Source organism: Aulonocara stuartgranti (assembly GCF_965226115.1).
Source record: "Aulonocara stuartgranti genome assembly, chromosome: 4".
Taxonomy (NCBI): domain Eukaryota; kingdom Metazoa; phylum Chordata; class Actinopteri; order Cichliformes; family Cichlidae; genus Aulonocara; species Aulonocara stuartgranti.
In genome coordinates, this window is record NC_138942.1 from 17,050,812 (window position 1) to 17,075,293 (window position 24,482).

General features: G+C 46.2%; 1 protein-coding gene across 2 annotated transcripts in view; it reads right to left on the reverse strand.

Moving 5' to 3' along the window:
• Window positions 1-24,482, reverse strand: part of rai1 (retinoic acid induced 1) — a 54,446-nt gene that overhangs the window by 5,606 nt on the left and 24,358 nt on the right. For both annotated transcript variants that reach the window (XM_082529107.1, XM_082529108.1), the window contains exon 2: window positions 115-6,711. In XM_082529107.1, coding sequence (XP_082385233.1) covers window positions 115-6,633 — 6,519 coding nt within the window. In that variant the 5' untranslated portion in view covers window positions 6,634-6,711. The remainder of the gene's footprint in view (window positions 1-114; window positions 6,712-24,482) is intronic.

The window sequence follows — 24,482 nt, forward strand, 5'->3', positions numbered from 1 at the left end:
GAGAGAAAAGAGGGGAAAATGTTAAAAGTTTTCAGTAATTCTGAAAGATATTTCTTAGCATCCAAACACATGTCAGATTGGTCTAAGATTCACTGATGATAACTGCTGTCGTACCGTTTGGGCTGAGGTGTTGGCTGCCTCCTTCAGTCCGTATAGCCTTCCAGCTACCATAATTATCCCCTTGGTCCAGATGGCACAGTTTTCATGGGCCCAGTGCTCCTTAGCCTCTGCCTCCATTTGTAGCCTTTGGAACAAGCTTTCATTGCCCTCTTGGCCCGTGGGGGCTCCTGTGTTGACGGCCTGTAGCTGCTTCATCCTCTTGAACCTCTCTCGGAGAGTTAACCTTCGTAGGCCACCTTCCCGACCCGGTCTTTCCATTCTTTCTGCCCGTCGAAAACGCCAGTGATGCCTGCTGCTGCTACTGCTAACACTTCCCTCTTGAGCGGTTGCTTCTGTATTTCCTTCCGTTTCTGGGGTGCCCTCAGTCTCACTCTTTGAGGAGTTGCCCGGTTCTTCGCTGCTGCCGCTGTTGTCGTCGTTGGTCTTGTCCAACTCTTCCCTGAAGGCTTCTGTGTGTGTAATCGTCAAGATTTTCCGTGGAACCCCGTCCTCTGTGTAGTAAGGTCCACATAAATCACCTAAGTCTTTGTAGTTTGCCGGTTTCCCACACAGGCAACATGTCAGACACCTCCCAACGAGATCTTTATTTATTGTGGGTCCCTGCAGCATGGCAGCAGTGTGTGGCACTACCTTTGCAACTGTGAAAGGATTCCTCATTCTGAGGATGCCCTTTTTTCTGCGTCTCTGAAATACGACCGCATCCTCCGCCTTGTTGACTATGGCACACCAGGAAGAAAAGTCTCTTGAGTTGTTAATCCGTACATAAGGATAGAAAGACAGTTTAGACCTTTGATGGATCCATCTACGCCTGATCCTCTTCACAGAAATGGTCTCGGTCTGTTTTTCTGATACTGTCACTACAGGACCGATAACACACGTCTCCTCGTTTTCTGTGATTCCTTTTTCCCTTCTTTCCCTTTCTTGTCTTTCTTTCTCCTCTTTTTCCTCCTGTTCACATCCTGCTGCCCTCACTACTGCCTCAATTACCTCGATGGCATCTTTCATCCCGGGTTTTGGCCCGGGCTTTTTGTGGATCTTAATTGGCTTGCCAGGAATCGGCTCTGTTGAGGCTTTGCTTCTTTTCCTTTTAGCTGGGCTTGCTGATGGTTTTCTGCCTCTTCGAGGTTTATGGATGAGGTCTGTACTGGTAACCTGGGGAGTTTCTATGATGTCATCTGTGCTGATTGGCAGAGGTACTGTGGGCTCTGTGGGGTTGACCTTGTCCTCCACACTCTCCTGTTGCTCGTCTGTTTCAGTGTTAGCCTCCTCAACTAAATCTGTTTCCTCTGAAGAGGACTGGCCTTTTCTTTTCTTCCTCCTTTGTTTCAGGTGCATCTCATGGTTGTTTTTGATGGCCCTTTGCTTTGCTAGTCTTGGTGTTGTAACTATTAGACTCCCTGCTTCCAAGGCTACCACTGAGGCATCTGTACTCTCCACCATGGCCCATCGCTTCCTTTTAGTCCTCACAGACTTGGCGGCAGCTGTAGATACGCCTTCTGAGGCCTCCGGTATCCACTCACCTGGAGCGCTGTCTTCTACTGCGGCCTCTGAACTCCAGACATTATCAGCTAGAACATCCTGCTCTGTCCCTGGTTTAATATCTTCCTGTGTTGCTTCATTTTTATTTACAACCTCTTCTTCCAGCCCTTGTCTCACCCCCTCTAGTGTTGGTGCCTCTGGACTCATGTCTTGCTTTTCTCTGTCTTGTGTCACCTCCACTTTCCTCTCTCCCACCTCAAGTTGCTTCTCTCCATCTTGTTGAGACTCTATCACCTCAGTGCTGTTCGTCACAATAGACGTCTCACCTTCCTTTAAGATACGCTCAGGCAAAGCCTTGGTTGTCATGTCATCAGTCAGACTGCTGTCTAGCTGGGGGATTGGGAGGTGTTTCTTTGAGCTAGGAGATGTAATCTTCTGCACCATGGCCTCATATTTCTGTCCTCTGCCTTTGCGTGGTGGGAGAACTTTTGTTTTAGTGGGGCACTGAGGAGGCACCACAGGCGGGTCACTAGTGATGTCAGGTCCACTGGTGTTGGCCAGAATGTCTTTGGTTATGGGAGTGACCACAGGTTCTTTCTTAGGCGGCCCTCGCTTTCTTCGTGGGCCACGTGTGACCTTCTCTTTAGGTGTTTGGACGGCCTGTTCCACCAGGGCGGGCTGAGGCGGTAACGTTTTTGGTTTGGGTTTTGGACCCCTCTTTCTTTTTAATGGTGTAGAAAGTTCTGAAGTAGGTTTCCGTTTTAGTGGAAGAGGGATCTTTTCCTCAGATTGCTCAGGTGGCATGTGTGGTGTGGGTGGGTCTCCTGTAACTTCATTATCTGTGACTGCAGTCTGAATGGGGGAGAGCATTTGCTCCACAGTTATGAGCTCTTCTTCTTTAAGAGAAACATCGCTGGCTTTAAATTCTGTGACTGTCTCTGTGAGAATATCTTCACCCATATTTTTTTCTTTTTCTTTTGACAGTTTTTCCTGGGAGGGCTTCCTGGATCTCAAAACCATATTTTTGCTCTCGTTCTCTGGCGTCTTTAGCTCATGGTGTGCTTGTTGCTCCTCTTGTGTTGCTCCCTGGTTTACTTGTGATATTGTAGATTTCAGGCTCTTCCTACTCCTGCTTTGCGGCCCCACGAAAGGCTGAGTGGTTTCTTCCTGCTGCAACAATTTAGGTTTAGCAAGTGAACCTTTGGGCCGGCCCACTGGGGCCTTGATGGGTGCAGTGTCAGTGTGGGACAAAATGCCTGGAGACTTGGGTCCAGGCTTAGGTCCTGGTTTTGCACCTGGCTTGAGAGCTGGTTTTGGACCAGGTTTTGGTCCTGGTTTTAATCCAGGTTTTGACCCAGGTTTTGGTCCAGGCTTTGAACCTGGTTTGGGTCCTGGTTTTCGTTTTATAGGAGTCTCAATTTTCGGTGGCAGTTCTGGTTCATTTGGCAGAGGTTTTGGTCCCTGTTTTGGTCCTGGTTTTAGCCCTGGTTTTGGGCCAGGTTTTTGGGCTAGTTTAGGCCCTTGTTTTGCACCTGGTTTTGACCCTGGCTTTACACCAGGTTTTGGCCCTGGTTTTGGCCCAGGCTTTGAACCTGGCTTTGGGCCTGGTTTTCTTTTTACATGAGGTTCGGCTTTAGGTGGCAAATCTTGTGCGTTGAATGAGCGTGTGCACATTCGTGAACGAAAACCATCACTTAGCATTTTGGGAGTCTGACTCACAATAGATTCCTGATGGGCTAGATCCATTTGATCTGAGAATAGCTCGGTTTTGCTTGGAGGCATGCTTGTTTTCTGTGTGTGTGAGTGGCCTCCTTCCTCTTCCTTTTCCCCCTCCCTCTCCAAGCTTAGCTGTTGCCTGATTCCCACACCTGAATGCATGATTCTTCTTCTGCCCCTGGCATGCTTACGTCCAAATGCCCTCGGCTGAGCAGATGGAGCCACAGGTTCTGGTTTGGCCAAAGGGGTTACAGCGCTGGAACAGCTGATGCCTGGTTCCATGTCCTCGTCACCTTTTTTCGGGGAAGGTGGAGTGTCTGCCCAGGAGGGGGCTGAGGGAAGTATTGACTTCCCTGGTAGCTGAGGAGAGTCTGGCTCCAGCACTTTAGCATCACTGTGATCAATATGATCCCTGGCCTGAGATGGAGGTGTTGACTTGTCATTGAGAGCAGAGAAGACTGGCATAGCAGACTGAGGCTGAGGGGCAGTGTCACCAATTGCTGACTCCATTTCAGAGGCATCTGCTGCGGCCGTTACTGCTGCTGAGTTTGGATGGGCAGGTCCCCCTGCAAACTCTTTGTCAGAATGGAGCTCAGCAGTCTGGCTTTCTGTCTTGCTGCCAATATCCCCAGACATCTTTTCTAATTCATCTCTTTTATTCATGTGCTCCTCTTTCAATGACTCGGTCAATTCCCCACCCTTCCCCAGTTCCTCCCTCACCTCTACAGACAGAGGTGGTGAAAGGGAACATTTCTCTTGTTTCTCTGTTTCTTTTTGTTCCTCTGCATTGGTTTTCTCCTTTTCTCTCTCTTCCTCTTCACCCTCTCCTTCATTGTCCAGGTCTCTTGTGTCTCTCTTGTCTGAGACACGGTCTTCCAAGGCCTCAACTTGAGGAGTTGGAGACGTGTTTTCTGAGCTGTCCTCCTTCCCTGTGGAGTATTGATCCTGCTCAAGGTCACCTCTGGAAATGAATGGCAATGTTTTCACTGAGCTCTCAGATGCAGTTGGAGACTCAGATTTGTATGTCTCTGATTTCATCTCCTGGCCAAAATGATCTTTGTGGCTGGAATCAGACAGAGCTGCCGGTGACTGTTCAACCGAGTCTCCTGCATTAGGTTCATATTTAGTCTGGTACACTGTCTCCTCATAGCAGTAGGCTTTTCCTGTCCCCTCTTTGTTTATTTTGCTGTAAACATCTGGACATTTCTCTTCATCTGACCATTTTTCTAGCTTCTTTCCACATTTTGTCGTGTCCACATCTCTCTCACTCTTGTGGTCAGGCGTCTTCTCTGTTGTCAATTCTTCTTTATCAGAAGATTTCTCTGTCCAGGCCGATTCTTCGAAATTCTCTTTGACAGGCTCATTGATGTGCTGCATATCAGAGGGAGAATCTTGTTCTTGCTTCATGGGACTGGGGATTGTAATGCTTGTTGGAGATCTCTCGTCACTAATGCTCTTCACTGGAGTGCTCATGCCATCTCCTCCCTGCCCTGATTGACATCTAGCAGGGTCAGGGGTGAGGTTGTGCAGACCTGAGTCGCCAGACCTGGTAGACATGTCATCGGGAGATGCCATGGAGCATGAAGAGGCTGTGTCGACGCTGAGCTGTGTGTTGTTATGGGCCTGGGCTGGACTTCTGCCCTGGCCAAAGTAGTAGTAGCCCCTGTCCAGCGGTTCATCGCTGCTGCTGGAGTAGCCACCCTCATGGATTTCCATGGGCAGCGGTTGATGCTGTGGGGTACAGTAAGCATCCTGTATAGGTCCCCCACCCACACTGCCACCACTGTCTGGATATGGAGGACTTTTGTATTCCTCACCCTTTTTGGATGATACTGCACTTCCAGCACTGCTGTTGCTCCCGCCACTGCTGCGCTTACTGCCTTTTTTGTTTGCAACCAGGGCCTCTGAAAGCAGGAGCTGCTGTACATTATTAGAGATGCTCTCCACCTGAGAGGTGAGAGCATTCAGACTCCACAAGCTGGGGTTTGACAATAGCTTCTCTGAGAAGCGTTCTTTCATTGTGGGGACCTGCGGTGTTGTGGAATAGCTGTGCGGTATGCTGGGTGAGGGGTGTGAGCGTGGGGGCATCAACATAGTGTTGGCACTGGCTTGTTCCTGCATGCCAGCTGAAGATGATGAAGAGGAGGAGGCTGCTCCAGGGGTCATAGGTGGCTGGCTATACTGGAATGACTCTGGATTGGTCATTAACGGTGAAGGGGTGGAACTGTATGAAGGGGAACGCCCCACAGATCGGGCTGGGGAGTGGCTCGAGGAGGGGCTACAAGTCTGATAATACTGTTCTGGGGACCTGACAGGCAACTCTGAGAGACAGTAGTTTTGTTGGGCTTGGCTATAGTGTTGGTATTTTGGATGGGGTTCCTGGGGGTTGGTCATGGGCTGCTGCTCGTAACCTCTTGAGGGAGGCTGCTGATATCCGTAACTGTTTTGGCTCGACCTGTAGGCCCCCTGCTTCAGATTGCCATGGCTGCTCATTTGTCTGCCATACTGAGAACCTGGAGGCAAGTTGTACCCTTTGTAACAGTGGGGCATAGGGCTGCACTTTTCCATGTATGTAGATGGAGAGGGTGAGTGCTGCGGGTAGTGTAGGTGACTCTGGGGATACATGAGAGGTGAAGGGGAAGGGTTGGGAGGATGGGGCTGGTGGTGGGGGCTAGTATAGATAGGGGTAGAGGGCTGGTGGCACTGGGTCTGGGAGTGGCCCAGCATATTCTGCTCCATGTACTGGGAGGAACTAGGTGCAGGAGTACCACTAGACTCCAAACGTCCAACCATTTCCTGCTCATACTGTGCTAACTGCGCTGGGTCCTCCCACTTCTGCTGGAGGTGGCCCTCGCTCATATATTGGGCTGAATAAGTTCCTGGGCCCATGTGATTACTGTAGCCCCCGGGACCCTGCAGGTGCTGACTGGGATTAGGTGGGGGCACTTTGCTTCCTCTGAATGATTTCTTTGCTTGTGAGGGTGCTGAGCCCCCATTTCCACTCCCATTTCCTCCGCCATTTCCTGGGTAACCAGCGTAGGCTTGCTGGCTGTAACAGTCCTTAGGTCCGCCTCCAATTCCTGGTCCTCCAGTTGTCGGCATGCTTGTCGGGTTTGCCAAGGAATGTGCCTCGTAGCCTGACCTGGTGTGCCCCGGGCCTGGGCCTGGATGTGGACCGGGTCCTGGGTGCGGGTGTTGTGGATGGGGATGATGCGGGTGTTGCCGGTAGGTCTCCAGGCGGGATAATTCATGGGGCTCCTGCTGGTAGCAGGGTTGGTTGCTGTGGTAACCACCGCTGCGCTCACGGAAGGACTGCATAACGTTCTCCGTCTGTAGCCAGAGCAGGGAGGGGGAGGTGAGGTGAGACGGGAAAGGGGAAAGGGGGGGTTGGGGGTTCTGGAGGCAGGGAGAGAGGGAAAAGTGAGAAAAAGAAGAAATGATGAGGGTTAGTGCTGCTGAGCCTGGAGTTCAGCTATTCTGCATCTTCTCCTTTGATATTCAGTGTCTAAATCTATTTTTACTTTCACCTGGAGTCAAAGGAAAGTTCTCCCTTTCTATGAGAAACTAATGATGACAGTTTTTGTACTCCGGCTCACAAACATTCAGACACACAGACACAGGTACATGCACCGTTCACTCCTTAAATATATTCACTTCATCATCATAACATGATTACCAGTGTTGGGCAAGTTACTTTGAAAAAGTAAATAATTATAGTTACTAGTTACTTCTTCAAAAAAGTAACTGAGTTAGTAACTGAGTTACCAGATTCTAAAAGTAATTAATTCGTTGAAAAGTAACTATTGCGTTACTTGCCTCTGGGGTCCAGGGTATAATTGGCCATTTTAACCACTTTTGATTTTACCTCGACATTTAACCTTTAACAACTATTTACTTTGCCTTGTTTGGTATCATTCTTTTTAGCACAACCTCACGTGTCTGAATTTACAGTTATGTTTTCATTTTGATATACTGTATTAACACAACTGATCTAAAATCAGACAAAAACATCAAATCCGATAAAAAAAGTGATATTTTCACTGAAACAACCACAAACATGTTCATTGAATCATATTTCATAACCTTAAATGCAAATATAAATTGTGAATTTTAAAATCATATGCACAAGTTTTGCACACAGCAAGTTATTTGCAGCCATTTACCTTTCACTCTTTTTTTTTATAACCATTTCAAACTATTTACAGAACAATCAGCTGTTCTGCATTTTATAAGATGCCAAATTATTTGTGCCACTCCAAAAAAAAAAAAAAAAAATTCTGTCCACTATAAAGGAGAACATCACAGCCTGATACCTGCAGGTCTGACAGCAGCAGGTGCATCACTCCTGTTTTCTACCTGGAGACAACAGTCACCTCATTGTTCTGACACACAACACAAAACTATCCACAACACTACACACTAACTACACAAGACAACACATGAACTACACACTCCAAACATGCTAAACGTCACAAATCTCTCACATCTCAAAACTTGCTCTCTCTCTTTTTCTGTTCTTTCTCTCTCTCTCTCTCTCTCTCTCTCTCTCTCTCTCTCTCTCACCGTCACTCCTAAAACTTCCCCCTCTTCCCTAAACAACCAAATGTCATGTCGCCATATCATTTTTTGATTGGTCGACATGGTGCATTTTTCCACCAACACGAATGTGTTAGGGTCCCTGGGTCGTTGACCCAGTGTTTTGTGTTTTTGGTTCTTTGATTTTGTTATTTCATTATATTCTAGCTTTGCTTTACGGGTTTTAGGATTATTCTTAGTTAAGGTTCTCTGGGTGGGGTTTGGTTAGAGTTTTAGTGTTCTGGTTTTCTGTCTGTGTAATCCTTAGTTGCTGTCTCCCCTGTCTGCCCTGGTCCCACGTCTCTGTTCCCTCTGTTGTAGTGACTGCATGTGAGTCTGTGTCTTTTTTTCAGTCTCTGTTATGTTTCCTGTTTTACTTTGAAAGTCCATGTCTCATGTTAATGTGTCTGGTTTTGCTTCCTTTGTCTCGTTAGGCCTGATTTGCCCCAGCTGTGTTTCCCTCCTGTTACTCATTCCCTGATTGCTCCCTCTGTGTATTTAAGCCCTGTGTTTCTCTATGTCTGTGTCGCGATCTACTGTTTATGTTGCTGTGTGTTTTGTCAGTCCACCGGTGTTAGTTTATTTAGATTTTTCCCAGTTATGTTATGTTTGAGTTCAGCATTAAAGCTGTTTCGGTTTAAGTTTGTCTCTGGAGTCTGCACCTTGGGTCCTATTCCTGTCTGCACACAGCCGTCACTTAACAGAACGGGCGTTTTTTTGTTTTGTTTTGTTTTATTTTTTGGTCATAAGCAGAGAGTGCTTGCTAGCGCTGTCCTTAGACAGCAAACATGATGACAATATTGAGGAAAAAACGCGCGTATATTGTTTATCATGACTCTGGTTTTACGTGGCCTATCAACACAATTTAAAAACTGATATATATCACCTTGTTGCTTTGTCATCTTGAAGTGGTCATGTTATTGGCTTACCACGACTACTATATTCATCCTCAGTCAAACAGCAGCACTCATGCGATTGTTTCCCCCCTAGCCAAAAGTGGGGCCAAAAGTGATTTGTCTACCAGAAAGTGATTGGTCCGCGGGAGCGCGCGCAGCTGCTTAAAGCTGTACAGCTACTTCCGTGCATATATATATATATATATATATATATATATATATATATATATATATATATATATAAGGTGCGGTAAGCTGAACACAGCTTCAGCTGTCTGTTTGTTGAAAAATAGTAACGGACCGCATTTTCTTGTTAGTAACGGTAACGGCGTTGTAACGATAGGAATAGTAATTAGTTAGATTACTCATTACTGAAAAAAGAAACGCCGTTATTTGTAATGCCGTTATTCCCATCACTGATGATTACACAACAATAACTGTGTTGTAGATTTCTTAGAATACTACCAGCTGCTAACTGTTGTTCATACGTGAAGAAATGTGCATATATCTGTGTGTCTCCTGGATCTTTTTTTCAGTCTTTTCACGATGAAAGGTGTCGCACTGAACTTTTGAAATCAGCTATTTATTTATCATATAAATAAATAATGTTTGTACGGGTGTGGGTGAAGATGCAGGCGTGCATAAGCGAAGCCAGGCACATGTTCACAGACTGCAGGTAGGCGGGATAATAACAATGATGTGTGTTTAACGTTTTTAGGAGATTATTTGTAACCGTTTCAGGTCTCAAAACACGATCCACAAACTTCTTGTTCTCCTTATTTTCCTCAAGCTCTTCCAGAAACTACAGTTTCTTACATAAACAAGCATTGTGAAGCAATATTTTCTGGCTTGTTTTTGATGCAGCATTTCATGAAAGGTACATCCAAGCCCTCTTTTTCTCCCCGCCTCTCCTCTCCCTGCTTTCTCTCGCACAGATGCAAACTCCAATTTTCTCCAAGGGGAAGCAGGAAGTGCTACACTCTGTGTTGGTGTGCATGCTCTCAGTACACCAGAAGGGGTTTTATAGTGTTTATGTATGGTATATCTGAGCGAATGAGGGGATGTTTGCCTGTAATGTGTGTATGTGTGCATGTGATGGAGAGGTGCAGGAGGGTGATTGTTTTGTGGTTTTGTTTTTTTTGAGGAGGGGAGGTACTTTCCTACATTCATATAAAAGAGGAAGGAGGGGTGGAAAGTGTTCTTGCTCTTGATCTAAAAAAGGAAAAGCGTCACCTGGAGACAGAACACTGAGCCTCTGTGAATGTGTGTGTATGTGTTTGAGTGTATATGTGTGTTTGTTGGGGAGCTTCAGCACAATATCCCTGCATTCTACCCACCCCGGGGACAGTGGTGCATCCCACCAGATGCACAGTAGCATTATTCATCACAGAAACACGGAGTGTGTGCGTGTGTGATAGGAGAAAGCTGTGTGCGAATGTTGCGTACATTCTTGCACGTTTGTGAGTGATTTTATTGGCGTAGGTTTGTGCTGTACAGTGTAGGTGTACAGATGTTGGTACTGCTTAATTATACACAAACACAAATGCACACAGATACAGATTTCCGTTGAGGTGGTGTGTATGTGTGTTTGTGTGTGAGTAGGACACTTGTTTACACAATGACCTATATAACATGCTTGTAGAGGACAAGGACCAAGCCTACCAAGCACAGTGAATAAGATGGCCTCAAACACACTGCATTTGAGTCTGTCTGTCTCTATTCGTCTCCTCAACAGTCCACTCTCAATAAGGATTAATTGGACTTTTAACCAAATGTGTGTATGTGTATGTCTCTCTCTCACACTAAGAAGCAAATAAACCAAAGGAATGCCTTCCCCAATCAATTTACTTCACCTCCATCAGTCTTTTCTCTTGTACCCAAATGCACTCGTGCATATGCCAGTGTCTACATTCCAGGCACGTCTCTCCTCCACCTCTGTGCTGCGCCTCCTCCTTTCATAGCCATCTTCCACAGAGAACCCTGGCACTGTGGAGTTGGCCGACTGCTGCATTTATGGTTGCGTTATGCCACAGCCTCGGTAGGGGTCAGAGAGGAGAGCGAATGAAGGATGCATGCTGAGATCACCAAATCTTCCTGGTTTAGCTGTCTATCAGTCCACCTGCGTCTGTTTAGTGAGGTAGTGCTAACATTGATTTTGCTGGTGCTTGAGCGCAGAGAAAGGAGGATGAAGGTGAAGCAAACACACGTACTATCCCTCACACACACACACACACACACACACACACACACACGGAGAGGCATGCAAATTCTTTTGCTCTCTCTTCCTTCTTATTAAATAGACTGTCTTCTTGCGTTTCTCAACACAATGTTATCTGTGCTGGGAAGGTGCTCATCTCCTCCATTATTCCATCATCTCTCCCTTCTTTCTTCTCCTTTTCTCTCTTTCTCTCTCTTTGTTTTTCTCTCACGCGCATTGAATAGAGAGGAGAATGGCAGCAAGAGGGGAAAGACAATGAGACCGAGCAAAATCGGGGTGTGGGAGGGGGAATTGAGTGTGGGGGATGCAAAAGCAGGAAAAGAGTGATAGAATGATAAGTTTGAGGATGAGGAAGATGAGGATGCAGAGGACAGAGGAGGAGCGATGATTGACTGAGTGGGCTTTACAACCTGGGCTCCTGGGAAATATGAGCTCCAGCAAACATCACACCACACACACACACACACACACACACACACACACACACACACACACACACACACACACACACACACACACACACACACACACATAGATGCACATACACACCGGGGTCCAATGCATGCAAAATTGTAGATGTGTGGAAACTTACTATGCAGGTCCATAATTAGCCAAATGCTTCAGCTTCACACACAAACATGAGCTGCTACAAGTGATTGATTACCGCGGAGCACTTCTCCACTTCTTATCGAGAAAGCTTCCCTCAAGGCCTTCTCTTTTTTTTTGGTGTGTTACTGTAGATTTGTAAACCATGAAGTCACCTTGTGTATGACTTTCCATATGCATTAAAAGGACGTACACAGCAGGAGTGTCCCATCTCGAGTATTAGAATGCGTCGGTCTCCAAATAAAACACATTCAGGATGGAAAGACAGAAGGGAAAGAGCGAGAGGGAGGGAGAGATGGCTGAATCGGATTTTTCCGCTGGATGGTTCATAATGTGCAGAGCTGTGACTGGTTACAGCCTTCATTCGTTTTTTATCCTCTCTCTCCCTCGCTTTCATCGCATCATCTTCAGAGGCAGCTTGAGATGGGATTTATCTCCTTTCTCTATTGCACGCACGCACACACATACACACTTACACACACACACAAACACACAAAGGGAGATACAGACAGCTCTCTCTCTCTCGTTCCATCAACTGTGACTCTGAAGCACTTCTGCTTCAAATCTTTTCCTTGCACTCTGTCTGTCTGACACAAACAAACACACACAGGCACACACACACACGCATACAAAAAAAATGGCGGCATAAAGAGTGGAGGGATGGGACGTCTCCCTGTGTGTTTACCTCCCCAGTCATCTCAGTTAATTATGCATGCAGAGGCAGTTTGCTCGGGAGGTGGAGCGGCCTGGGAGGAAACGCACACACACACACACACACACACACACACACACACACACACACACACACACACACACGCAGACAAACATATACACGCATCTCATCACAGATATTCACAAAAAGTCACACTTCACCACCACCACCGGAATCATCACAACGCAACCTAGCACCACGCACGCCAAAGCTCGGCTCACATGCTCCTCGACAACCTGACAACGCATTTGAAAATAACCCAAACATGCCATGCTCCCTGCACCCCCTTCCTCTCTTCACTGCACTATACACACACACACACACACACACACACACACACACACACACACACACACACACACACACACACTCATGTCTAACACATCTGCCTTTAACACCCTGCTTAACACAGCACGCTCCAAAATAACACAGCAAAACCACTCGGCTGCTGCTCCCAATCAGTACGCCGCAATCCCCTCCCTAATTACACACACTTCACTTTCCTGTGCGTGCCCTCCCCCTCTCTCTGTGGATGCTCTGCCCTTTAACTCGATCACCTCAGGTTCAACACACTGGACAGGTGGTCAGTCTGAGTGACAGCTTCTCTGCCTCTCTCCTCCTCTCCTGCGCAGTGTCTGCCCAGACAGTGTGGGTGGGTTCCTTCCCAAAGGAGACGCTTAGAAGATGGAAGAAGCCAATATCTGCTCTGACATTTGTCTGTGGCCCACTGTCATGACACACAGCTGGAGGTCACAGGGGTTCACCCGCAGCCAGTCACATAGATTATTGGAGGAGACATAGAAGGGGGCGGAGACCTGCAACTGACACTTATAGACAGATGGGCAGACTGATGGATAGATAGTGGTTGAGGCCTGTTTGAGACTAACTTGAAGGGCCGATTTAGAGGAAACAAGGCGAAAGCTCCTAATTGACAGTGTAGAGTTTATGTTCACGTCAAACCCAAATTTAAGTTTCAGCCAGGAGGGGGAGCCAGAGATAACACAGCCAACAGAGGCAGATTTGTGGTTTTTTTTTTACAGATGTGGTTCTTTCATGTGTTATGGCATTTTTTTTGGTCTTTATTGAAACTGGAGTATTCACTGTAGAAAAATCTAGTATTACATGTGCTGTAGGACGAATTGTGGCACAGTGGCACCTACTGAGAAGTCGTTGCACATGTTGGAGTCATCATTTCCCGCAAGTGTAACGCCACCCTATTGAAATTCATGTTTTACACATGTATGAATGCAGCGTTCACCGTGTGCTACATGTAAGTGTTCGAAAGCAGCCAAATGTAGACATACGAGGTTACGCTTGCCTCTGCTACTATTGAAGAAGTTCAATGAAGTTCAATGATAATTAGAAGAAAATGAATGAATAGTTAATTTTTCTTGTGTATTTTTACAAAAACAACCTAAAATTGAATCACTTAAAAATTACAGTAAAATTTGCATGGAAATTTTACCAGGGATCTGGTTTGACCAAAACTTACGTGATTAAATTTGACGGTTAGTTCAGATCCAGATGTAGATCCAGAAATTTTGTGGCATTTTATGTCAAAAAAATGGAAATACAGATCATTTAAATAAAGAAAAACTGTTAGATGTCATCTAAGTGTTCTTGTGAAAACGTATCAGACTGATCAGGAACTGCTCTTCCCATCTTGGACTGCTCTGCCTAACTAGTCTGTCACCAAATTCCCTGTTTAACCAATTTCATATCCAGCAACATTTTAAGGCTGAAATGCCTCCATATCATCTAAATGTGAGTCTTGTTTAGGTTGATCTTGGAGATGACTTTGATTCCACGTAGGAATCCAGCTAATCTGAGGTCTACATTTGATGTAATTGGAGTTCATGCGTGTGCGAGATGTCGTCTTGTCTCTGGGGTTTGGGGATGACTCATCGGCATTCGCAGACATGACTCTAGACACAAATGTCTGCATGCACACGTGAACTCGTGAACAGCAAGCGCACGCACTCTTCACAGAAGTTACTTAAATGCCTGGAACTGGAAGAATCGAAGCAGAAACTCTTGACTGCAGAAACGCAGACACACACACGCACACCGCTTCAGGTTCAGCGGGAAAGAATAAATAAAGGTCAGAGAGACAAAGCGAGGCAGATGTGTCTGTCTGCAAGCGAGAGAGAAATGCATCAGCCACCACAGCAATCTACTGGGAGGTTTAGGCTCAGAATCCCTATCTGGCTCTTAAGGCAGAGTGCAGAGGTTATCCCACCAGCCTATAAAATATCATTCTTTCTCTCTTCCTCTGTCTCTCTGTCTGTGGCATGAAAACAAAGACGTTCTACTCATTAGCAGTTGGACGGTGCCCAAATGTGCATCTGTGTCAATCTATTTCCCTTATTTGGCCGAAAAGCTGGTGATTGCCAATGACCTTTTCGACAGGAACAACTAAACAGTGGGACGTGTTAGGCCATAAACAACAACAATAGGGATTGCAGTCACCATAGTAACCACAGAGCCAATCAGAGAAGTGAAAACCTTGAGTGGCATGAGGCAATCACACAGGCAATCCTTGTGAGTGCGTACACAGCAGTGAAAATCAGGACACTCAGACACAGATTAGTCACATGTTAGTTTTGTGCATTTTTTTCAATAAAAACAATACAATATTATGTGATCAGATATTAAAGACTATGACGCCGACATTTCTCCTTATTCACGCGCCATAGGCACATGTGCACTGATATCTTTACAGGGTTTTCATTTATTTTCTATTTGCAGCCATAACCTGACGGCCTTTCGCTTTTAATCGCATCCTGGAAAAGTAGAGGGCTCCCAGTTTGTACGTGATACTTTGACAAGTTGTGCAGAGATTTCCTTGTTCTGCACTGAATCTTTGATAACTACATATTGATTGTTTTATCCCTCACAGAGAGGAAAAACAATTCGACACGATTCAGACTCAAATCAGCAGCATTTAGTCAGCTCTGTGAGCTCTTTCGCAAATCAACTCCGATTTGACTTTGCTACTTCTTCTTATATCACTTTGTTCATTATTAATAAATTGCTTCACTTCCCTGCTGAACAATAGGCTGAAAATGAGCATGCAGGCTGTGAAAGGATAAGTCCTGGACACCTATTTCTTTTAATATCTTCTTCTTTTTTTTATAGCCTTGACCCAAAAATCATCGAATCCTCCCTTTTCCTGCTCCTCTGCACAACTCTCCTTTATCTCTTTTTCCTATCATCTATCTTTTCTTTCGCTCTGTCTTTCAGCGCGGTCACCTCCGTTGGGCAGCTGCCGTGCGTTGCCCTTTGAAGGACTAAACCTGGCTTTGTTGACATGGTAACGGAGTGATGAGACGAGTCCGAGTGGAGAAGGAGAGAGGGATGAGCAAAAGAGGGCGACATTCACACACATGCAATCAAGCACGCATTTGTAGGCTGTGCGTTTTTGGTGCAAAGGTTGTCTTGGATACGAGGCCCTGTGACAAGAATCAGGACAAATAAACCTGATTGCTCGTTACCCGTGTCCTGGTGTTTTTATGCTCTTGTGTGAGCGAGTCATTGTCAGTGTGTAGGTGGGCGACAACAAACGAAAGTCAATGTTGGCTTGCGGAACTCTTTACTAATATGTGCAAGCGCTTAGCATGAATATATTCGTGTGTAAAAGAGGGATAGAGCTTAATGATCAGGCTTGATTGACTGCAATATTCATGCAGTGTGTGTGTGTGTGTGTGTGTGTGTGTGTATGTGCACATATGCGTCTGTGTCTGGTGGACTCTAAATGACCTTGCTGGGTGCAGATTGAGTGAGAGATATAGCCACAGAATAAAAGGAATAAAGAGAAAGAAGCACTATGTGGATTCATGCTCCCACAGTGCAGGTAACCTCACCCATGCCCACACACTTCTCTGCTTTTCTGTCTCCAGGTTTCTCTTTCTCCATCTCCCTTTCCCTCTCACGCACTCACAACACACACAAGGGAGTTAGGGTCCTGTAAAGTGGGCCGCAGAGCTACTTGGTATTCCATCAGAATCCTCCAGCAAGGGAGGATTGTGGAGCAGGGGAAAGAAACGATGCAGGAGAAAGATGATACACGGGAGAAGAGGACAAAAGCAAAGCAATCAAGAACGAGCGCGTTGGGTAAGTTCTCATATGCGAGAGCTGAAATCCACTTCGGCTCGCCCAAAAAGCAGGCGCAGGGAGGTAACGTACCTTCGCTTCAAGCGAATGTGCTGCTTTCTGAGGTTGAAAAACAGATGTGAAACGGCTCATATTTTGCAGTGACCCATTTTGGTTTGGCCCATCAAAGCACATCTTTCTGCCACAGACACACATACACTTACACACACACGTACGCACACACACACACACATCCGTCCTTTCCAGGTAATGGGGTGGAGTGCTCCACTGAAGCAGAGGGAACTGAGTTGGAGCAGGTCTGGTGTGACATCCCGGTTGGGGCTCGTGATGCGTTCCACTCCCATGTCTTTGGTCCCTCCGCTCATTTACACATGCGCTCACTCACACATGTGTAAATGTACGCAAATTCACTTGGTCTCACACATGCAGACACACACACACTGATTTGCACCTGCTCCCTCTTTGTGCCACTTCGGTTCATCTAATTGATGATGCTGTGTCACTCCTGCTGTCTCTCTAGCACACACACACATGCAAACACACACACACGCACACGCTTCCTCTCTGTTCTCCTTGTCTCTGTAACCTCCAAGTTGTACCCTGTCCTCCATTGTCCTCTATCTGTCCCTGCTCTCGCCCTTTAGCTACAGTGCAGCTGCTGGTGGTGCTTTTTGTGTCTGTGTGCATTCGCCTGCCTGTGTTGTGTGTGTGTGTGTGTGAGTGTGTGTGCGTGACCTTGTCTGAGGTTAGACTTGGGCAGACTGCTCTTTGGGTTACTGAGTGCAGAGGAGTGAGTGTCTTTTTGTGTGCAGTCGCCTCGATTGTATACAAAGTATTAAGCAGTAACTCGTTTTTATTTTTGAGTGATGTGGGGATGATATTTGAGAGCTTTCAGTGGTGAGCCAATTCTTTGACTTGTTCCTGCATTCATAATTTCAGAAGAAATGCCATACAAGCAGGCTTAAAATCAGGATTTAATCCTCATAATGACTTGGGGGATGTGAACCACCAATATTATGCTGTGCAAGCCAGTCTACCTTCCTGTTTAGCTTCAGGTTATGCATCTGTTTGTATCTCATTTTGGCAAATTGTGCTTAAAATGAGCCTAATTAGGTACGTGCAATTTTCATTTGTAATATCTGTTTCTGTGCTTGTACTGACAAATACTACCAGATTAGTTTGTTACTGAAGAAAGGTTGAAAAAGAAGAGGTTCTCATTTTGCTCCAATTAAAAAATGTCAGTGAATTTATGTGACACTGAGGGCTTTGAACTGCCTTAATATGATCAATAAGCTGCGTTATTGCTTTGCAAGCTTAATTTATCGGTGAGGTTTGTCACATCTACTGCTCCATCTTCACCTAATACAGTGCTGGTGACAGGGGACAAACCACCTCATATGAACCAGGTTTTGTTGCTTTCAGAGAGTATCTTTGTCTCACATCTCTCCCTCTACCTGCTCAATAGGAAATTAAAGGCTGACACAGGCTTTCTAGGGGTTCTAGATGTGCGTGCATGCATGTGACTGTGTGTTTGTCTATATCTATCTATATCTACTCTCATCTTCAAGTTTCACAGGGCAGAATTCATTCTACTGGATCATTTTTTATGATTTCATTTTATTTTTTTATACCCATGTCTGTACTTGTGCCTCGTAATTCCCAAAAGGTGTCCTTGATGACCGGCTCTCCTTTTCCTTCTGCTTTCCCCTTCTCTCAGCTGTTACCTGAGAGCCAGACTGGGGAATACTTCCTTCCATCTGCAGACACAGACAGCCCGACACTAAAAGCAGGATAGCCACCGATAAAGCGATTGCAGATACGTGAAATGAGAGGAGGATACAAAGCAGAGAGCAAGGAGAAGAGTTTGATCCAATAGGGCAGAGAAAAGAAGAAGCATTGAGGTAGAGGAGAAGGGATCGTTAGAGAGAGAGAGAGAGTGAGATGAGGGAAGCACTGCAGCCCAAATATATGGGAGAGCAAAGCACAAATGAGGAGATATTGGAAGAAATGGAAGAGCAGCAGGGGGAAAGGTGAGGAAAATGAGAGCAAGGCAGTGAAAGAAGGGGGAATATGATACGAGAGTATAAGAGGGGGAAGTAAAAAGACAGCTGTGTGGCGTGAAGGGGGTAAAGTGGGGTGATGTGAATGGAGGCGCAGAGTTGAGGAGAAGCGACACAGTGTGAAAGTGGGAGAGAGGAAAAGGTGCGCATGGCGAAGAATCAGAAGGAGCGATGTAAAGAAGGAAGTGGAGTGGTGAGGGAAGAGGATGTGAGACTGAGGGCATAGAGACAAGGGAGAGGAAGAGTGGGAGGGAGAGATAGATTGAAGCTGCAAGATCAAGGCAGATGTGAGGGAGGATGTGAGGGAGGAGGGCACGGGTGGAGTGACGAGGGGGATGGAGAGACGCAGGGAGGAGAGATTGTTATCGCGGGGCCGTGCTGCCTATTGATTTGCGTTAGGATAGTGGAATAACAGCGGTACAAGGAGGCAGACTCCTGCGTCATTAGCAAAGAGAGCTCTTAAGACACCCGAGTGTGCTGCGCGCACGTGCATCCATGTTAGTCTGTGACCATATGGCATCTTCGCTGCCCATATGATTAGGGCCAGGAATAGTAAAGAGCAAAACAGAGAGACAGATGACAAAGTTTAAGCACTTTGTGGGGGAGAGAGACAGACAAAAACAGATTGCAGGATGGGAAAACATATTGAGGGAGAGACCAGCAGCAGACTATGGCAGACTGAATGATGGGAAAAGAGAGAGAGGCTGGAAAAGAAAAGAAAAGAAGTGATCTGGCCACGACGTCTCAGGTGATACGCCTCTCACTCCAGGTGACAGATCTATCGGTCATTTCTCGGAGATAGATGGAGAGAGACAAAGTTGGGCCCTCGTCTTTCTCGTTCCCTTCCTTGGCGCAGTGTGATGGTGGCAGTAGAGGTGATGTGTGTGCGAGAGTGTCTCGCCAGGGACCAGGGAAGTGTGAATATGGCTGTGGAACTCTGCCAACTGAGCATGGGAGTGGGGAGGGAGGAAAAGAGAGAGAGAAAGAGAGAGAAAGGAAGACGAGGAGGAGGAAGAGGAGATGAAGAGAAGAGGGGAAGACTCCTTCCTTTGTTCTTCGTTGATGAAAGGAGGAATTGGATCCTCTACTCCCACTCACGCTTTCTCTCTTGGTGATGAGCCTTGAAGTGTTAGGGTGAGCGAATGAGGAGGGACACACAGACACACACACACATGCGCGCGCACACACTGCTGTCTTATTCCACTCAAGTTAGACCCAAATGACTCCTCGCTCACTAATTAAACTTTAATCTCCAATAGCGCACAAATTACCTGCCACGCAACTGAGCGCTGAATTACGGGGCTACGTGGAGAGAGGGAGGGATGGACAGATGAAGGCAAGGAGAGTTGGAGTGAAGGTCACACTACCTGTAGGAGAAAAAAACTCTTACACTCCCCCTGATTCTGTCTCCTGTATCGCCTCTGTCATCAGATTTTGTGTATTTATATGAGCACACATCTATGCGTGTGCTGTTTATGTGTGTATGTGTGTGTGTGTGCGTGACACCAGGGCTGTAAATGGAGCAGTCAGCTGGGACCTCTCTCTCTGAGCTAGTTAATGTTCCCTCTCACACCTGAATGTTATCTCACACACACACACACTCACACAGACACACAAAGTTGTTGCGAGCCAAGTCTTCGCATTCTCCTCTGCCTGGCCTCATTCCCATCTCTCTCTTACAGACGCAGCCTCTGCTAGGACACACACACACACCGCCATTTTGTGCCACACAGCAGAGGGCAGCACAGCAGTGCGTGCGTGTGTATGTGTGTGTCACTTGGTTAATCACAAAGAACTAACGATAATTACCACCATTTTCCTACCTGCCTCTTTTCCAAGCCTGACTCTCAGCTTGTGTTTGTATGCATGCACAAGAGTCTGTGTGTGCATATATATGTGCGCGCCCGTCTTTCTGTGGATGGCATCACTGATCCGCTGGCAAGCAAAAAATACTGACATGAAATCCTAAAACAGCTCCAACGTGCCACATTTACAGTTCACATACGCTTATCAGCAGCAGCAGCTATACAGCCTGCCTGGACAGCGGCAGCAACAGTTGAGGTCACAGAGGACAGAGAAATGAAGACATGACTCACTAATGACTGGCGAGGTTGACGTCTCGCGTGCTTTCTAATTTGCTCTGTAGATGCATTTCCAAGAATGCCTCATAAGCTAAGAACCATGACGGTCAGGTAGAACATGTGCTAAAAAATATGCAACGCGAACCAATTTAGAATGCTAAAGCGATAAGACAGAACATGCAGAAAGAGATTCATTTTCATTGAAAACAGTAAAGAGCGCGGCCATGCATGAAACATCAAACTGTGACAGCGCCATTGATCATTCTTAGTGCTGTTACGGTGTTTTAAGGCCGATCTTTTCCTTTAATCCACACGCAGGTGGTGAGTGGGGCTGACTTCAACCAAATTAGCCATCATAGAGGCCCCATTTTGTAGATTAACTGCTGCTACTGCTGCTGCAATATCCCAGGATGAAATTATTAAGTAAATACTGCAGCACTAATGCAGGACCAGGGAACTGAGCATACGCTACGCGGTGAACGCTTTTATCTTAACTACCTAACGATGCCAGAGAGTGCATATATTCCTCAGCCTAGCTCTCGCCAGCGGGAATTAAAACCCTTAAACTCGGAGCTTGTTGGTGTCATCTGTGCAGTTAAGTCCGGGCCTGGAACAAAAGAGAGAGTAACTACACGTGTCACAGTTTATGTCAGGTCTCGGAGCACTACGCTGAAGGGTGTCTTCACTGTGCGTATTACCCACAGCTGGTGGCGAGGTTCGCAGTGGGGAACATCGGGGGACAATCAAGGATATGCCCGTCATGCAAGGATGGTGGTGTGTGTGTTTTTTGTGCGCAAGCAGGTGTGTCTGTCCTCTCTGCAAGTGTGTGTGTGCAGTGCCCACCATGCGTGACTAGACAGAGTCAGTCAGGTGTTCTGGGAGGGGCATTGGCACAACAATGTGCCCATATGCTTTTTGACTGAGTGGCAGGCATGGGGAGGGCACAGCGAGCGAGGAGGGATCTGCACTATGCCTGCGGTGCATGACTTCATCCCTCCTGCAGAAAGAAGGGGGATTTGGGACTAAGTGTAGCTGACTGACTTAGAGGGTGTGAAGGGATGCTGCTCTGTGGAAAGGAGGAAGAGCGTGGAAAAAAAGAGAGCCGCAGACACAGAATGAATGAAGCCTGAGGTGGAAAACATTGAAAGCAAGTGAATGACAGAAATTAATCTCTGCAGACTTCAGTGTTGCTCATCTTAGTTTCCTCGACCTGCATGTATCCACACTCTATGCTCATTTTGCCTGCTTGCTTTGCACTACATCCTTTCCCAGAGCCTCTGTTTGACTCATGGACTCCAAATATGAACTTTAGTAATGATCCATCAAAATGCATATGTTAAGTAGCTTAAATCTTTTTGCATTAAGCTCACAAGACAGTAGTATGAGTGTGTTAGTGGTATGTGTGTGTGTTTGGGAGCTGAGCTGACACTCTGCCACAAAGCAGTTTGGTGAGTGGATACAGCGGCAGCTATGCGCACTGCTTTGGAAACACTTGAACACACACACGCTGAGCATCAGCCTCTCGCTCTCTGTCAGTTATAAACACGCACATTTTGAAACCTTTAGGAACCTGCATTTGGCTCGTGAGGATTCACAGACAGCGAATGCGCAAACTTGCAAATTCGAGTGAACCTACGCAGACTCACCACGCCAGTAAAGCGTGAAAAGCAAATGAGGCCATTGCATCTTCCCAAGTCCCTCAGCAGAAGGCCCCCCCATGCACATCTGCACAGAGGGTGGTGTCTGGTTGCTTTATCACCTCTGAATGTAGGCAATTTGATAGGTGGTGGTTTGACATTGAGACAAAGTGAATCTTTTTACGTGGATTTGGTCAAAGTTTCCATTTGCATCTCCTGTGTTTTCTTGTCTGTGCCTCTTTGTTTGTGTTTACGATTGTTGTTTTAGCAATTTCCTATTTTATTTTTGTTAATTCCACCCTGCCACTTCCTGTCTTTGTCTTTTTCCCCTCCTTTGGGATTGTCTTCCCCGCTCACATTGGTTTCACCTGGGCCCTATTCCAGGAAGCAGGTTGAGCTAACAACTATGAGTTTGTTGAACACGCTTCTTGGAATAGGGCCCTGCTCCTTGTTTACCTTTTAGGTCCTCACGAGTATTTAGCCACCCATTTGTCTATTTGTCTTGTGTCTCCACCTGTTCGCTTCTCCAGCCATGTCCTCACTCATTGCCCAGTTGATTTCATTCGCTCACTGTTATTTCCTTGACTTTCAGTTTTCCTTTTTGTTGGACTTTTATTGGGCTTTCCAGACATTTCCCTTCAACACCTTCTGTTCACACCTTTATGCACATTCAAAGCTTTCTCCTCAACCTACCGGCTCCAGATTCTGGTCCAAATGTCAACATCAATAAATCCATATCATCTGCTCCACCCAGCAACTAATCTACAGCCAGTAAGTGCCAAGTTTTCCTTCCTTGCAACACAGATCTGGTTGCCTTAACGTAGACCCATGAAAACACCCAAGACAAAACTGCTTCTGCCATCTAGTATCAGTGTGTTTTGACAGTCAGGCGTCTCACTCTGTGCAGCATTTCAACATCAATAAACCGTTAACAAATGTTAATTCTGGGACATTAGTGTACCGCTGATAAACAAACTGCTGAGAAGATTGGCTGCATTTTCCAATGTGTGCAACGGGGTTGAATTTCACAGAAAATGTGCTGGCCCACTTTACTCCAAGAAAGAGTTGCTCCTCTTCCAGCAAAAAAAAAAAAAAGAAGCGGAGAACTGAAGCATTCTGAGTTTCTCGCAATGGCAGATGGTAGAAAGAGAGACGAGCTGATGGAAAAATCCCTTCCAAGATGTTTATTCTTTTCAGTAAAACGAAAGAGAAAACAAATGCATATGGAGGGAGGAGGAGGAGGTGGAAAGGAGGAGGAGGTATAAGCAGCCACATCTTATTTGTCAGCAGAATAAGCGGGGCTTGTGGAAAACGTGGGGACATATCTTTTTTAAAAGCAGTGCATCTAACAACAAGGCTGCTTGAGGTTTTGTGATGTTTTAAAGACTTGATCATAAATGCATCAATTACATTTTAAGCCTCAAAGTTATGCTGTAAACAATGTAAGAACTTTAAGCTGTTAGAGATCCTCTGCATTCAATCTACGAACCGGTAAAGTGCGGAAATGTTTGTCCTTGTGTGTTAAAGCCAGATTTATCAGTGCCTGATTGGAGCATGCCAGCAGCGATCGCTTCCCTTCTCTATCCTTCACTGCTTCCTCTTTTCATCCCCTGCCCATTTCTTTCCCCTCTTTGCTGCCCATCCCTACCTGTCTCATTTGCATAGGATGCCTTATTTGCATACATATGAGCTAAAGAGAAAGGGGATTTGTGCGCGAGAGAAAAAAGAGGAGGAGAGGTGAGATATGCAGGCAGGCCGCCGCTGATTAAAAGAAATGAAAAAGAGCCCTTTCAGTGGGAAACTGCAAGCGCAACCTCTCCCTCTCTCTCTCTCTCTCTCTCTCTCGTTACCTCATTTTTTTTTACCCTCTTTCTTTCAATTCTGTTCTCGCCCTTTAGGTCACACCTTAGAGAGCTCCCGCAAAGACCCCATTAACGTGAAATATCAGGCCGAGAGACAGAAAGACTCAAGATGGTAAAACAGAGCAGATAACTGGTAAAAGATTGGATGAAACGTGGGCTAAGCAAGACGAAAAAGAAGGAGAAAAAAAACAAAGCAACCAAGCGATAACTGATAGATAAATATAGCAGAGGAGCTTGTACACATCGCCCATCCATCCCCTGCAGCAGCCTGGCTTGGTGTTGTTGTTGCTGTGGTGGCAATGGCTGGTTCCCTCAGCAGAGATAAACTGATTGGCTGTGAAGTAAAGCCCCCCTTTTTGTACGCCCTGCGGGGCCAGCTCTTTCCCTCTAGGAAGGACATACCATGA